At 31.4% G+C, this 17,853-nt stretch overlaps 1 protein-coding gene across 1 annotated transcript; it reads left to right on the forward strand.

Annotated features, from left to right (window-relative positions):
- Positions 1-7,683: 7,683 nt before the first annotated feature.
- Positions 7,684-10,974, forward strand: LOC133194805 (galactoside alpha-(1,2)-fucosyltransferase 2-like). The gene is made up of 3 exons (XM_061330711.1): positions 7,684-8,640; positions 9,413-9,466; positions 9,656-10,974. Exons 2-3 carry the CDS (start codon positions 9,433-9,435, stop codon positions 10,732-10,734), a joined length of 1,113 nt encoding a protein of 370 aa, XP_061186695.1. The 5' UTR covers positions 7,684-8,640; positions 9,413-9,432; the 3' UTR covers positions 10,735-10,974.
- The last annotated feature ends 6,879 nt before the right edge of the window (positions 10,975-17,853 follow it).

A 17,853-nucleotide genomic window follows, 5' to 3' on the forward strand; every position in this document is an offset into this window, starting at 1 on the left:
GTAAGATGAGCAATTCGTTTCAGTACTTCATCTATATCAGACAGATGTAATATGGTTAAAAGTACATGTTAAGGACGATTTCATTTTTTATTTAGACTTGTTACATGATGCGACAGTCACGTGATTCTAGCAAATAGACTTCAATACCAAGGTCATCTATAAATTCCTATATTGTATTACCCAGATAAAAGTCTCTGGTTGAATCTAAAGATATTCTTAACACTATTTGCACTTCGTGAAAAATATTGCGAAACTTTATAGATTCTACCATCTTATTGTTAAAATTGCATTTGTTAGACCTCATGTTGACTATTTAACGAGACAACAGCATTCACTATAGAAATAACTCATTTACAAGATTTCATCAGGCTCGAGACAATTATCAAATATCTTAGTACTTCTTAAGTTTACGTGTAAAACCTAGCTTTGTAAGAAGAAGGAAAACGGATTACCCTCAAGACCCCCCACCCCATCCCTCCACTGTATACTACTATAGGTTTACTTATTTTTAGCAGTTTTCATATTTTAGCGCCTTTTGCAATGTTCCCTGTCCGCTTATTCAATTACACGCTTATATATATTAATATAAATATGGATAAATATAAATATAGAAAGAGGTTTGGTTCAAAATGCGCTTATTCTTAAATATCCTAATTCGCAGATATGGATGATTCCGTTGAATTTATGTATGCTTACAAGGTTATTCAAAAAATACTATGATCAAAGTTTAAAATAACAAGACCAAAAGCTGGTATATTTTCTTGAATGTTTTCAAAAGCCAAAAGTTATTGAACCATAGGTTTCATTTCATTTATTAAATTTGTGAGATTTTAAAGACTTTCTTTAAAGAAAATAATTAACAGTGCAATATAAAAGAATCAATTAAAATTAATACATTGAAAGAATTGTGGAATTTTCACCAAGTTTTTTGTCAAAGCATTGAAAGAAAAATCCGAGCAGAATCATGACGTAAACTTCAGTTATTATTTCAGGACACTTCATTGTATAGGATATAATCTAAAAATAAAATTATAGCTATACATAATTTATCGGATATAATTCCTGAAGAAACTTTAAAAAAATGGAAATTCTCATTGCTATTTTAAGACAATAAATTGGAGATGAAGAACTCTTAATGAAAGCGAATGACCATAAGCGGCGTTAAATGTTTAACTGGCGAGAAAACTTTAAAAACATAAATTTTACAATAAGAAGTCTATTACATAAAATTAAGATGAAGCAACTCGGGAGCAAAATTATGACCATACTAAAATCTACAATAATGAGCAAAAATAAATATGTCCTTTTTTTGTTTAAAACTTCTGTCTTCTTGTGTAGACAGTTTGTGTAAGATATTGAGCTAATATAGATACGGTTATAACAATCAGAATGAAACATTTTGAAATGTATACCTTATTCTCTCTCCTTTGGATACTATAATATGCTAATTTTATTGTTTCCGAATTCTGTCTTTTGCAGGTTTTCCGACTAGATTCACTATACAACCATTTTTTTTTCAAAGCAAATGAGGACAGATTAAGGGACTGTGTTGGTGCCATTCTATAATTATTCAAAGTTTTTTTTTTCTTTTTTACAATGAACACTTATTTACTTTAATTATCATGTATCATAATTAAATGATTTTGATATATTTTCCACAATAATATGACTGTAAAGAATTTGTAAGTTCCTAAGATTCTTTTATTACATCATATTACAGCAAACATCAAATTAAAGGCTTTCATAATGCTCTCTTGCTTTATGTGATAAAACTACGTCTACCCTCATAATTATCATGTTATTTGTGAAACGTTTGCATTTTAATGGCAATATCTTTGACATTTAATTTTATATTAATAATGTTCGCCTATCACGATCACTTGAGTGTGATTAATGCATATATATCTAAGCTTCACTTAACAACGGAAAAGCTATATATATATATATATATATATATATATATATATATATATATATATATATATATATATATATATATATATATATATATATATATATATATATATATATATATATATATATATATATATATTCAGTATAGTACTAATTTACATTACATGTATACATTAACATAATGAGAGTTGAATGAAATTAATCCAAACAATTTTAATTTTATCAATTTCTTTTTAACCAGAGACATTTTGTGAGCATTTTCAATTACTTAAACGCTGATTTACAAACCCTGAGGATCGGCCTATCTGAAATTTCGTATAATTTGATACTTAACTCCAGGTGTGATCGTTGTTCGGTTGTTTTGTGACAAGAAAGTAAATGTCTACCTGCTTTATGATACAATCGCTCTAAAATCTGCAGATTTTCATAACTAACGTATATGTTCAAGTTGATAAATTATCATAGAGATAATATTTTAATGGAGACTTTCTTATTTTTATATTTGATAAGGCTTCTGGGTCTGTTCCCGAGAAATCGTGTATATTTTCAATCGATTTATTTCTACGCAGCTATTGATATTAAATTTCGTACACAATTATCGAGTTTGTTTAAAAAAAAAATATGTAGATTAAAGTAGCATGATTTTCACTAAAATTGAATTGTAATTAAGTATTGACTGTATACACTTTTTGAAAACCAAAGGCTTTTGTGATAAGCGTGCGATTCGTTTTCTTAGATTTATTTTTCGATTAACAAAATGATTTAGGCTATTTTAAAAAAAAAAATGTTTGTTTGTCCTCTCCCAATTCAGTTAAAAAGGTTTGGTAGTAGATAGGGAAAATTAAAAAAAAAAAAAAAAAAAAAAAAAAAAAAAAAAAAAAAAAAAAAATCAAGTACACAGGTAGTTGTTGATGGGAAGAGATAATAATACAAACCTCGTTTCCTGGAAGTTAAAAATGGTTTGAGTAGGGCCATCTTTAGTCAGTCGGCTGAGAGAAGGCAAACAGAAAATTAATAAAGATGGCCTTAAATCAATCCTACATTAAAGATTTTTATTTCTTTATCGTGATCTCACTTGTGAATTGCACATCTCTGTGCTTCACTTAATAAAGAAAAGAAAAAAGAAAGAAAGACAGAAAAGATGAAGAAAAAAAGAGTTATTGACGATTTCATTTTGAAAAGTCACACCAAGATAAGAGAGGAGTTATAATGCTTAAAAAAAAAATTAATTTAAGAAAACCCATAATTTATCTTTATTATTCAATTGATTTTAATGAACAATATCTTCATACATGTAGAAGATTGTTATAAGTTTATCATGCATTATTAGTGTCTGCTGGGGTTGATAGTGTCCATGTAAATAGCAAAGCTTTAAAGAATTTCATCATTATACATTTAACAAACACGCCGAAAAAGGTAATAAAAATGAATTTAAAAAAATGTCATCTACTCAGAATAATAAATAAATCTCATTTTAAATTTGATTTTGATTCATTTTTAGTGATCCCCTAATCAAAATTCAAAAAGAAGTCTTTTAAGGTAATGTAGGCGGTACAACTTTGAGGAATCCCATTTTGATTGGTTTTCTCACAAGCTTTTTGATAGTGGAAAAGAATTACTATTTTTTAAGATTTTGGTGCTCTCATTTCACAATAAGCCGACCAAAGACCTAAAATACCTGTATATTTGCTGTTTTCGTATTCATGGTATTTTGAAGCATAGTATATTTTTCACAATATTTTCGGACTGAATAGGATCTTTATAATCCAGTAAGTAAAATAATTCCTGCAATGTTATTTTGAGTACACAGTTTTTCGATTTTTACACATTTGACCTCAAAAATATTTAAAAAAAAATAGTCATTGCTATTTCCCTGTCCCTCTTATTTTGCATAGGAGAGGAAAGTTATTTGGATTAGAAAACAATCTTTTGCTGCTTTTCCTGACCATTTCACAAAGTCATTATACTGAAAATGTTGTATTAAGGGAATTATTGTAAATCCATTTCTTAAACATGCCTAGTGTTTAATTTAAAAAAAATGTACAGTGTTGCATACCAGTAGTTTGCATTTAATTTGACATTCCAGTAGATCTTTAAAATTCATGATTTTGTTCTGGTCTTGACTTCAATATATCATCTATCATATATTTTCCACTTTTAGTTGTTTTAACAAGGTATATCTCTATGAAAATCAAGTCTTATTTATGCGTATTTCAATCAGAATTATTGAAGGTTAAAACAATCAGAACGTGTTACTACGAATTAAACAAACCCAGTATTGACGTTTGCGGGTATATTGTCTACTCCACATCTTCCTTCTGTATATTCTTTTCACTAAATATCATTTTTCAGATAAAAAAAAAAAGAATGGCGGGTTTTGATTTGACCAGGTACTGTTTCTCTTAATAAATTCAAATAAAGTACCTTAAGGTTAAAGGGTTTGGGGGTTGAGGTTTTTTTTTTTATAAAGTGTTTCTGGTTAACAAATTTATATTGCAGATTGAAGGAATTGATTAGGTTAAGTATATGTAAATACCTAATGTATACTTTACCCGTATTCAAGTCACGTTTCCTTAGTGTGTACAGATTACATAAAAACATAATAAGGACAAAATGTTTGAAATTTGTTCTGGTAGTGATTACGTTCTCCTCTCATGTTAACCTGGGTGTGACATCTGCGCTTTGCTAATAAAAGAAGTTAAAGATTTTAAATTATCTAGTGAAGCACAGATTTATATAATAGAACCATATAAAAGTACAAGATTATTATAAACACATAATGTATTTTTATTACAAACTTAGAACTAAGTGCAGGTTGTTTGTATGTGTGCGATTTGCATGAAAGAAGTATAATGTCTGGCACAGGCTTTTAGGCACCATATATGTAATTTAAATATAAAAGTCTATATGATCGGAATAAAATTACTACGAACATCAAGTAAATGGATAATATAATTGTCCTATATTTTATTTCCATAAACCAAAATTTCATAAATTATAATGTAACATCATGTCTAAAGCGTCGGTCTCAGAGAAAACAATGCAAAATCATTGTTCGGAAGGAGGATCAGAGATTTTTTTTTTAAATAAAATGTATATTTTTAATACTTGAGACATTGAAAATTTGAATACTATAAATACAGAACCACATTTTTTTTCTAAAATCAGTAATATCATTTTGTAGTTCATGTCCAAATAAGCTTAATATATGTTAAATACAGCATAGTTGCCTTATGTAAAAAATAATCGACAGAAAGATATTATTTTTGTGCCACGCTCGAAATTTATTATTCAAAGGTATTGCCACCAATCTCATCTAGCATGGCGCATTAAATAGAGTGCATTTTATGAGACATGAATGATGAAATTAAGTTGCAGGTTTGTGGAGAATGGTCCAATGGTTGGGGCCAATAAATTGTGGCCCAGTGTTGCAGTAGGTGCTGGCATGAAAAAGATTCTTCGATGGGCTAGAAGTGTCGAGTACAGGTCGACAGCAATTGGTGGCATCCAAATATGAGTAAAGGGACATAAAGGAAAGTAAACAAATAACAAACCATCCAACCATCTTTACGCCAGAGAAAAAAAACATAGATTGAAAAATATTTCTTTACAAAAAGATGAGAAACTTTATCAAATACATATAGTTAACATTTCAGAGACAAATATATTGATGTTAAAAAAAGGTACCTTTATATCTAAATGCTGTTAGGTTTCTTTTTCTTAGTCAAAAATACATTTTTGTAAATTGTCTTTCTTGAACATTGCTTGCAATGTTGGGATTTAGTTTGAGTTGTCTCGTCCCACAAAGTGTGTGGGTGGTTGGGGAGAGGTAGAAGTGTTTTTGAAAAATCCCCTTGCCTGTCTGTCCACTTGATTAGCTGTTTGTGCAAATTTGACGTGACAATAATTTTCTTACGGAGAAATAATGGAAGACCATACTTAACACAAAGATTACTTATGACCTTAGGGTTTGGTGTAACCTTGAACCATCAGTCATCTGAACAAGATCAATGTCACCAGCAGAAAGATTGTAAAATTTGTACTTTTAAATAAAATTGGAAAGCCATGCTTGGAAAAAAAATAACATCTAATAGTCTGTAATGAACTTAACCGAAGATCATTTAGAAAAGTGAACATCACAGATAGCAATGGAACTTGATACGAAGATTGCTTTGGTTTTCATGAAATTTATTCAAAGTCATGTGGTCGAATTCAAAATGCTACTTCAGCAAAAATTTCGCGGTAAAATTCGGTTCATAGTATGCATGGATTTACAGGTTAATGTTTTATTCTGAGAAGTGTTTCCAAACCATAACAATCTCGATTAAATTTAACATTTCGCAAATTCTATGCTCGATACAATGACCTTATTTGCAAATAAAATCATTAAGCCAAATGCTGACTGGCGCTTTTCATAAATTTGTTGTGGAGTATTATTTACACACCAAATTGCCTAAGAATTTTTTCCTTTACCCGATCATGACAAACAGCCTCCGGTAGGTATGATCGGTCGGCAGAAAATGCTTTTTTGTTATCCTCCATGATCCCACCTTTGTTTTCAGAGGTCTGTGTTGGCTCTGCTTATGATCTGTACATAGTTTGCCTATTAAAGTTACGCGAACTATTCACATTAGTAATTCAAAGTATGAAATTTTGTGCGAAAGTGATTCAAAGTAAAAATATGTACTTTTGTAAATCAAAGTTCTTACTAAGAAAGTCAAAGTTCTTTAGTATTGACTTTAGTAAATCAGCTTGTGATGTCTTGAATTGAATTATATACCAGTGTGAGTAGTTGGGACTTCCAAATCACTTTGACATATCCATGATGCTCCAGATATCGGTGTTCGAGATGCTGAAGTTCAACTGTAGTTTACGCTACCTAACCACTTCAAATGAAACTATTTGTCAAAATAAGTAAAAGTATTAAGTGTTGACTTGATGGAATCAAAGTGCCGTAGCAATTTCTATGGTAAATCAAAGTTTTTAGTATTTTGAATTTCAATATTAAAGGTTTTACTATAGTTATGTATAAATGCTTTTACGATATTAAATCAAAGTTTCAGAATATCCGCTATAGAGAATAAAAAAAATGTTTAGCATAGTTTTAGGGTTATCGCATGTATACATATGTTTATGCAAGTGTAGCTAATTAAAATGTCAACAATTATTTTACGTGATAATTTATTCACGATTCGCCATTGAAAATTTGGTCATCGACGATTAATAATCCGTGACTGAGCTTTCTATTTTATAAACCTTTTAAGGCCTTTTATTTATTTCAATAAATTAAAATTGTGCTTTATGGAGCAACAAATATAGCGACAACCTGTGGCCAATGGAGCGCCAAAGTATGAACACTTAATTTCCCTGTATCTTCATAAAAGAATTTATTCCCCATGAAATACATTTATTTACTGGGTTCGAGAGCAACATGGCTTTTGTTGGACCCAAGAAGCAAACTGTTTGCCTAGGTTCATTGTGCGGAAGGCAAATAGTTTGGTTCGAGGGGTCCACAAAACGCATTTTGCCAGTTAACAGTCAATAAACGTTTTGTTATATCTTTTATTTATTTGACATACATGCATCCTGTGCTGGCATCCATGAAGTAAATTTATTTTTCCCGCACTGCGGTAAAACTCTGTCACTGTCGAACACCAACGAATGCAAATAATATTTTGCTGATCTTAAATAACTGACCACCACCCTTATATATATTTTAATCCTTAATGATGCTATAAAGCAGACGACATCTGCGTTCCATAGAACACTGTAGTTAATAGTTAAAATCATGTAAGTCATTCTAAAAGTTTATGAAATAAAACACTTAAAGATTATGTATACCAAGAACGAGACAAGCAGCCATAAGTTCTATAGAGTTATCAGGACCATTTTAATGTTATGTTGGGAACTAGTACAGTGTCACCTCAATATATCGCCAGCTCTTTTTGTCCAACCCATTTTTGGTATTATAACAAAGGTGACATTTTAGAGTTTGATCTATCTCAATTTAAAAAATGATAAGATTTACCAGGTTATTAAGTCTTGTTGTATAATAGTTCCTGATAAACGCATTTACAATGCATACACTCATTTGATTTGAATATAACATTGAATTGAAAAAAAAGTATTGTACAGATATTTATTTCGGCATGTTTAGAAATATTAATTTTTGTAGAAAAAAAAACCCACATCAATCATAGTTCCAATTTTTATTATAATATAGGTAGCTTTTTTTTCGCCCGTCAGTGATTAAATGATAATCCATAACCGTGCTCTCTCCGGAAATGAATTGAAATTCAATGTCTAGATTTGAAACAAACTAACCACCCAATTATAGTCATCGCACAGTATATACGGGAAAATCGAGTACAAGTAATTGTGTAATTATGGAGTTTTGGCTTTGGTATACGGGAATATAAGTATAAATATAATTTGACCTAGTGTACTTTAAAACGGGTGTCGGAAGGCAATAGTAGTCTTTAGTGTGTATGGAAATCCTTTTCTGCGAATTTTAGTGACGGTATGTGGGGGTGATTGGATTGATTGTATGTTATTTCTCGGTGAGAATTTTTTACTCATAAAAAAAAACATCACCACATGGCGGTGAAATGTTTTAAATTTAGACCTTTCTCAGCACTCAGGTCCATTGAGAAGTGAGGGATCTCTATCATGCCAACGCCTGTTGCGACCAGGTTTTGATCCACGACCTTCTGAACACATACCAAGGTGACAGTGTATTACAATAACAGTAAATCACATATTTCGCGTGAGTTTAGTTTAAAAGAACAAGGTTCACTTAGGGCCTTTTTTGGCCCTGTGAATTTCTGAAAAACTGAAACTGCTTAGTTTTAGTTGACAATGCATTAAATTTCATTTAGACATTTGGCGATTGCAAATCTACCAAAAATGACGTAATTTTCTGGCTAGTCAATGCATTATGACGTCATGAAATGCGTCATTTTCCTCATATCCTGAACAATTCTACAAAAACAGCCAATTTTTAAAGCTACTTTTCGATATTTAATATAGAGCACAATCTCTGATCTAAAATATGCAATTATTTACTGATGGAACCGTTTCTGAGGATTACAAAACATGTTTTATTTTTTAGATCGGAGGGTGCGCTCATATTCTTCTTCTTCTCTGAAAGTACTCAAATATACCTGTTTTCCGTAAAATTCAAGAACATCGCAATTCCATAAAGCTTGTTTTCCAAGACCTGGGCTTTAAGGAGAAAAATTTTAATAGGAAATGAAAGCACGAAGTCTCTACTTTATCTTGATGTTTAAAATTGAACATGAGGTGTTAGTCAATAAACTGGTATATCTACAGGGCCAGTTTATGCATAAAGTGAACCTAGCTCTTTGTAAGACAAGTCTGTGTTGCAGTTAAATCCGACATATAATTTCTATGTACAGATAGTGAATAGTTACTTTCTGTAATTATTTTCAAGAACTTAATTTTCTGCTAAAGTGTCATAAACTTTTCTTCTTTTTAGGTCTAAATATCTAGCTCGGTATGAAGGCATTTTCTCCGAGGAATTATACAAGAAGTAGGTGAATTCATCTCTTCATTTCTATAGACCTGATCAATTATTTAGAATATACTGTAATACATATTTCCATTTTTAAAAATTGGAAGGTTATTTGGAAAAGTTATGACATTATCGATAAAAATATCAAAAGTCGTCAAAGAATCAGATTTATCTTTTCATAAATTGTGATTTTACATTTTTTTTTAGATAAAGCCTCTGTTGTTGCAACGTTAACACTCTTTGCAACAATACTGTATCTCAACCTGTTTATCTCAGTGTCTCAGAGAGAGGAATTATTCAATTATTTTCCATCATTCCGTATGAAGTTTTCCATTACCCATACTGCAACTGAGGTGTTTTCAGATGCCTCCAAAAAGTTTAATGCAGATACTTCTACTAAGTTACCAGTTAGGTCCACATCTCTCTTGCCTAAAACATCCACAACATATTCATTGTCCGAGACTTATGTGTGCCCTACATTTCGAGGAAGACTTGGAAATAATTTATTCCAGTTTGCGTCAGGGTTTGGAATCGCTGTCTCCAAGGGTTTGAAGTTTGTGATAGGTGAAAAGGACCGTGTATTACAAATTTTTCAAATGAAAAATAGTAAACACCTTCTGATCAGTAAAGACAAAAGAGAATGTATCAAAGCAACACTTCGAAAAGAGCGCCATTTGTGCACATACGATGACCATTTGGTAAACTTTACACCAAATGGAACATTCAGAGTGGGAAATTATCTACAGTCATGGAAGTATTTTCATAATGCCTCTCGGGAATTACGAGAACAGTATAAATTCAAGGCTCATATTCAGAATAAAGTGGACCATATTATAAAACATATATTGGAGAAATTCAACACAACCCGAAAGGATGCGACTTTAATTGCCATCCATATTAGACGTGGTGACTTCGTACGCCTAAAATCATCCGGTTATGCCGTAGCAACTAAGGAATACTTTGAGAAAGCCATGACACTTTTTAGTAATTATTCCAGTCCTCTTTACATTGTTTCCTCCAATGATCTTGAGTGGTCTAGAGCTAATATTCCTAAGAAGTACAAGGTAGAGTTTACATCTGGGAATTTACCGGAAGTTGATTTGGCTTTAATGGCTTCATGTGATCACATGATATCGTCGGTGGGTACCTACAGCTGGTGGGCAGCTTGGCTTAATAATGGGAATGTGACTTACTACAAATGGCCTGCTGCGGAGGACTCTCCTATCCGTTCTCATTTCAGCTCAGACTACATGGATTTTTTTTACCCACATTGGATAGGGTTATAATTAATGACAAGTATTAATGATCTAGAATCATTCATTATGCAGCCATGTGTGCATTAAACTGACTTAATGTGCAAGTTTTTTTTCTAATATTTTCACATGGATTCACCAGACTGTGCATTTATTTATAGTTATTCCAGGCCCCAAGACCATAAACTGAGAACAGACTTAAGTCAAAATTTCAAATCGATATAACTTTCGAAATAATTTTGATAATAAAATAAAATTATCATCATATGTTTAAATTGGAGTGTTTTGCACATTCGCAAATTTTTAAGCTAATACATTGAATGAAATTTAAGATATTAAAAATTAAACTTTTGACTTAAGTCTGTTCTCAGTTTATGGTCTTGGGGCCAGGTGCTTCTTTGTAACTTTCTGTAAAATGCACGCGAGACAGTGCATATGTGTCAATATATCCTGTTTCATTTTTCTGCATGCAAATATTGCCAGACATTAATCAATTTATTGATGATGCCTTGATTTTGAATTGCTTAAGAATCAACCTATAAGTTGTTTGTATTTTGAAAGAATGCAGAGATAATCAAAGTATATTTTATAATTTATTGTGTGGTTAAGAGAGTAAACAAAAGAAATTACAACGTGTTTAATTACGAAAATTGAAGATTTTTCTCCAAGTTGATCTATTTGATATCTTTTATAGCATTTATTTCCAAAAAGCATTTATATATTACTGTACGATGTGTATCAACATATTTTCAATTCAAATAAAATACAATCTATCATTAAAGTTAAATGACGACTACTAATCATTGCATTTCTGATACTCATATGTCGTAAACATTCTAACCAATCGCTGGAATTCCTAATGTAACTAATCATAACAGTACCACTTTGTATTCTTTAAAAAGTTTACTTTCAACAATATGTACATGATACCTTAATACTTTGTAATTGGGATGGGGCGGGGGGGGGGGGTATGGTTCCTCCGTTTCCAAAGGGTCTATTTTTTGTCTTTTTGTCAGTATATTTACACATACAGACGACAAGCATGAAAATGTTTTTAGAGATATGTTTTCTTCCTTTCTATTGAAAACATTGAAACATTTTCGTAAGTGTATTTCTACTGAGAATGGGTGAAAATATGTTTTGTTAGATTTCTTAAACTAACTAAATGTGGAGAAAATATGTGTGTTTACAAGCATTTTTTTTTTACTTTTCTGAAATCATAACCCCCTCCTGTATCAACACCGCCTGTACAGGGTGGTAAGTCCAGTTTTGCTTGCCCATTTAGTGTTGAAAATTCTGATAGGGGGTCCATACACAGTGACAATAGGAAAAGAGATTACAATTCATATCTCACGATAGTAAAAAAGAAATATATTAACATCGTTCAATAACCTTTGGATTTTGAAAACATTCAATTAGACGTTATGGTTCAAAATTCTGCCCTAATTCTTTCTGCTTTGTGGTTTTAAGTTATTGTATATCCTTCGTGATGAAGAAAAAAATACAACAAATGGCCATAACGATTTAAAATTTCGAACTTTTAAATAGAAACGAATCAAAATCATTACCTGAACTGAAATTTATCAGGGCGAATAAATGTAATTACCATGACAAAATATTCAATATATTTAGTACTCAGCCGAGACGCTAAATAACCTGGAACCAAAATTATGCTAATGCAAAGATCAGAAAAAAAGTTAAAAGTAACCAAACTCTCCCCGAACATAAAAGAAGAAAAATTCAACCGATAAATTAAGGAGATGGGAAGAAATTTATAATTTGTTGTTAGGAATAAATTATCAGTAATTACATACTGTAGAGTTTTAATATACCCAAGGACTTAATTATCATGTAATTTTGCTAGAAACTTCTTTCTCGAAATTAAATTACTTGCTTTTATTTTTTTTATTGATGAAGAACATGTGCATCTCTTTTTCCTTGTATTACACGTTTTCAACACACACATGTACGAGGGTTGTCCGTAAAGTTCGTGGACAAGCTAAAATTTAAATAAAAGTTGCGTCACAGATATTTATCATTAGTATACTTATAATCCTTTACTATGTGTGAATTACAAAATGAAAAATTTTATTCAATTTTAAGTGTAGAATTACAATTATGACGTCATTATTAGACTTGGGATTGTGACCCGGAGCACAACAAAGTTTTAATTAAAGCATTATTTATCATTTTATACATTTCATTTGTATTTTGTAAAATTCCGCGAAAATTTGGATGGCTTTTATATTGTAAGATTGACAAAAGTTATAAAGTCAAACCTGTAAAATTTGAAAGTTCAAAGTTTCGAAATGGCAGAGATATCGAGGTCAGAGTTTATTAAGATAGGATAGTCATTTTTCGAAAAAGGGACATTTTCGGAAAAGGTGGAGCAGAGAGTAGTGATAAAATTCTGTGTGGACATCGGAAAAGCACCAACAGAGACCCATAAACTCCTTAAACAGTCGGGAAATCATGGTAAAGTAATCTATTCTTTAGTGTTTAAGTGGCACAGAAGATTTTCGGACGGAAGAGACAGATTACTGGATGGCATGCGTGAAGGAAGATCATCTTTCCGAGATTGTAGTGCTGTAGAAAAATGAAGTTCGTAACGTGACTTTGCCGTATTTCCGTACATACAGTCGTTTTACGCGGACAGAGGTTTGATGATTTGCAGGATCTGAGACAGGAACTGTTAGATATTATTTCACGTCTGAAATTAAACCAGAACAGTTTGTGCACATTTTTGATGACTGGTTGAAGCGACATAAGAAATGTGTTGAGTTTAACAGTGACTACGTTGAGAAAACGTAAAAGTATTTAGCTTTTGGCGTCAAGTAACGTCAAGGATTTTCGTTTTAGTGCTCCGGGTATGAGTGTGTATCTTTTTTGGATTTGATAAAATATAACTATTTGTGCTCTGTTTGTGATTAAAACTTGCATATTAATAAACTGAAACATGAATTTAATGAAAATAATAGTGTCATATATTTTATCAATGTTTGACAGTAATTATCAATGTTGTCCACGAACTTTACGGACAACCCTCGTACACTCACATGTGCTCGAGCGAAAAACTGTTCACTTTCTTTCATTTGCCTAATACTGTTAACATTAGAATTTACATTCAAGGTATCTTAAATTAATCGATTTAACATATTCACATGAAAATATTTTTCGCCTTTTAATTCAGGCTTTTTTTTAATCCTTTTGTATTACAGATCATGTTTAACAAGGACGCAGTAAAGTCCTTTCTTACCGTGATTAAAATATTTTTTTCACATTTATATATAGTCAAAATGGTTCAGATTTACAACTTTATTATTATTATTAGCATTATTATTATTATTATTGGCAATTGGAAGGAAGATTCTCTATATATCATATGTTAGAAATAAAGAGAAATAAGCATCTTCTGATCAGTGAAGACAATTTAACTGTTAGAACAGAGCTCCTTCTATGTTCATAGGACAATCAGTTGAGAAAATACATTTAGAGTTGGAAATTATATCTTATTTGAAATTACGAGGACGAATTATATTCAGGGTTGATCTTCAGGTAAAATGAATCATATTATAGATGTCTTGAAGAAATTCTGTCTGTTAACAACACCCCAATCCCCACACACCCACCCCACCCTAAAAACATGACTTTATGACAATAGTATTTTAACAAAGTACAATCTATAGCTATCTCAATACCCTTTACATGCTTTTGAGCGAAGCAAATATCTTAGTAATTTATTAAAATATCGAATATCATATCGAAATAAACAACGTATGACTTGCTTCAAAGGAAAACTACATTGGTCTGATAGTCTGAAAACATTTCTAGAGAGTTTAATAGTGTTATTAGGAATGGATTATTTCAATGGGATGTGACTTCCAATGCAGTATACATAAATCCTTTTCGTAGCGAGTATTTGAGTCTATCAAAGATCACTGAATTTAAAAATGAATAATTAAAGAAGAGGAAGAACTACATGTACTTAAGAAGGACTTGCCTCTGTAACAATACACAGAATATAATGCATTCTATCAGTTTTATGTGATTTTTTTAATTGTTACTATACAGAACTCATCAAAAACTTGATGGCCCTAAATGTTCACTTTTTTCTAGAGTTATATAAAAAATTAAAGGAATATATATAGGAATATATAAATATATTTTTATTTTGCTGAAAAATAAAGAATCTCAGGCTATTTCAGAATAATTCAACTTATTCGCATAGCAGAATTCACGAAGAATACCACCCCCACTCAAAAAAAAAAAAAACCAATTGTCAAAATATCGTGAATCAACATTTTCAGCAGCTTTTAGTAAGTATTTGATGCTAAATACCGTACTTGTCTCTGTTTGAAAACATGGATCAATAGTAGCATAACATTTTCACTCAATATACATGTACGTATATGTAGCAAATAACAGCCTGTGTTGTTTAAATCTAGAATTTGATTTTAAATTTAGGGCACCATCTGATAGTTTGTGGCTCTATTTATTTGCAATGAAGATTTTACAAAAATAAGTCAGGAAGTTTGTTTGACATTGTATCACACCTATATTATATTTGGTAATTGTACTACAAAAAAAAAAAAAAAAAACGTTTATAGTACCCTAACAACAAAACTTTATGATAATGACTTGAACTTTTCTATCGTCAACTTCCCTTACTTATGTAGCATTAAACCCTTATTACTTGCATATGGAGTTAATGTCTCTCCGTTGACTAATACGCAAGAGTATGCTCTACATGCAAACAATATCTAAAACGAGACAAGCTATTGATAAACAAATTGATGAAACAAGAATTTCAACAGACCCATTTAAAGTCATCATTTGGCAAGTTCTGCGGTCGATACAATGACCTCGTCAGCACAAATGCTGACTGACCTTTTTCATACTAAATGTTAGGCCATCATTTACACACTGAATTGTCTACGGAAATTTCCGGTTGGTGACCGGTCGGCAAGGGAATCGCACTCCTCCATGGCACCTGACCCCACCTCTGATGTTTTAGAGGTCCATGTTTGCTTTGTTCCTGACTTGTATTTTTTTTAAAATGGACTTTTGAGCTTGAATACTCTTCGGTATCTCCATTTTTCATTTGGAGAACAATAATCTATACTGGAATGTTAGAATATTTTGGGAGGGACGGGAAGGGGAATACGCCTTCTATAGAAACTCAAAAAATACATCCTTTTTTAGCACTGTTATTCTATTGTAACTTAATCTGAAGACTCTGATGGAAACACCTATTACTCTACATGAAGATAAAAATGATTTCAATAGCATAATTACGCAGCATTGTTAAGGCTGTGTGATTTTTTTTATTTTATTTTAGTCATTTTTTTATATTGATATTTTAATTAATAGTATTTTCTTTCAAAGACCAATGAAAGTTATTAAATAACGTTCAATAGAAAGTTATGAAAAAAGTTATGAAATAACTTTAAATAATAAACTTGATATATAATAAAAACGCTTTATTTGAATATTAAACAGATGAATAAATATATGAAAAACTATCCATAATTATTGCCTAGATATCTCTAGAGTTCTAAAATTACAAATTAACTCAACATTGAATAAATAAATAACCAAACAAAAATAGCTGTTGGTCAGTATTTTCCCACCAAAACCTTTAAGCCCAATTTGTCCAGAGTGTTCAGCTAATAAGTAGCCGAGGGGCAGTCAGTGTGTAAAGTTGTGTTTTGTTAATTTTGGAGAATTTTATCAGACCACGGACAGTAAGTTGACTTTTTGACACTCATTTCACATTGATACTTCCTTATTTCATATCAATGATTGTCTGAATGAAAAGAGGCATATGAGAGAATTTATTAAATTATTTGTATTTAAGTTTGTCATTCTGATGAACTAGCTGATTTTAAACTTTGTAATAAACTAATGTATTTTATGACACTAGGGATATATAGTGTATAAATGTTATGTATGAATTGTAGATAATCCATAACATGATATACACAACATATACTGTAAATATAAACTAGAGATGGATCATAGTATGCGAATTCTATTTTAAACAGCAGCACCTTACATAAACTTCAAACCATGTAGAGGCAATTTATCATTTAACATTTTAATTTGAACTAGGGTATGCCCTGGAGATTAAATTTGTTCATGGCCTCCATGCAGTACACATTTTATGCATTAATCACGTGACTGACAAAGTGACTAAACTAGATTCAATACAGTGTGGGGTATACTATGCTATTCCAACAAATACAGGGTATTAAACTCATAATTTTATGTAGTAGCTCTGCAAAAATGAATTCAGTTTAAAAGTTTGTGCATGATATATTCCGTTGATTTCTTCAAAGTACGCCTAAACAGTGCTGCGAAGGGATTCCATGATTGGCCATTATTGTAAAGGGTTTGGCATTTGCATAGAATAGAAACAGGCACTCATCAGTGCCCAATCAGAGCCTGTAAGAAAGATAATCGGTGAACCTTTGTTCTGCCATTTTTATTTTGAATGTGGTCCACTAACTAGATGCTAGTTCACAGCTGTTTTACGTACAGCAACAAATCTTCTTGGATTTTAGAGCTGCTACTTTTAGGCTCATATCTTTTAGAATAGGAGTTGCTACTACCGCTTACAAACAAGGGTGTGTCCCTGATTCTATCTTAGAGGTAAGCAGACGGAAGCCAAAAGATTATGTTTTATATTCGATCGCTTCCTTGTTAGCAGCAATGTTTTTAAAATTAATATTTTCAGATAATTCTACTGTTGTAACACTAGTACAGATAGGGAATCCATTTATCCATACATTGGTCAAAACAAATTGCTACACTGGGACTTGAACTGGGGGCGATGGCTGCAGTAGGGTGACTGGAGCAACAGACTGGTTGGAGAGAGGTGTCTATGAAAACCTTGAAGGGGCGCTGATCTGGATTGCTGCCGTCAGTGACATCTATGGAAGGGCTTTCCCTGGGTCTAGCATATGGAGACTTGGTCTAGCGGGCTTTAGTTTAATAGCTCTCAACATTGTGCCTTAGAAATTAAATTGTCTTAAAGTGCCAAGTTCATCAAATAACAGATGCTTTTATAACTTAGGTGAATAATTTAAGTTAAGGCGTTTGAATTATGCAATTGCACAGAATCCATTAACATATTTTGTTTGGGTTTGGGAA

The sequence above is a fragment of the Saccostrea echinata genome, unplaced genomic scaffold (assembly GCF_033153115.1).
Source record: "Saccostrea echinata isolate AGI-Se365-2 ecotype Australia unplaced genomic scaffold, CSIRO_AGI_Sech_v1 ptg000029l, whole genome shotgun sequence".
Taxonomy (NCBI): domain Eukaryota; kingdom Metazoa; phylum Mollusca; class Bivalvia; order Ostreida; family Ostreidae; genus Saccostrea; species Saccostrea echinata.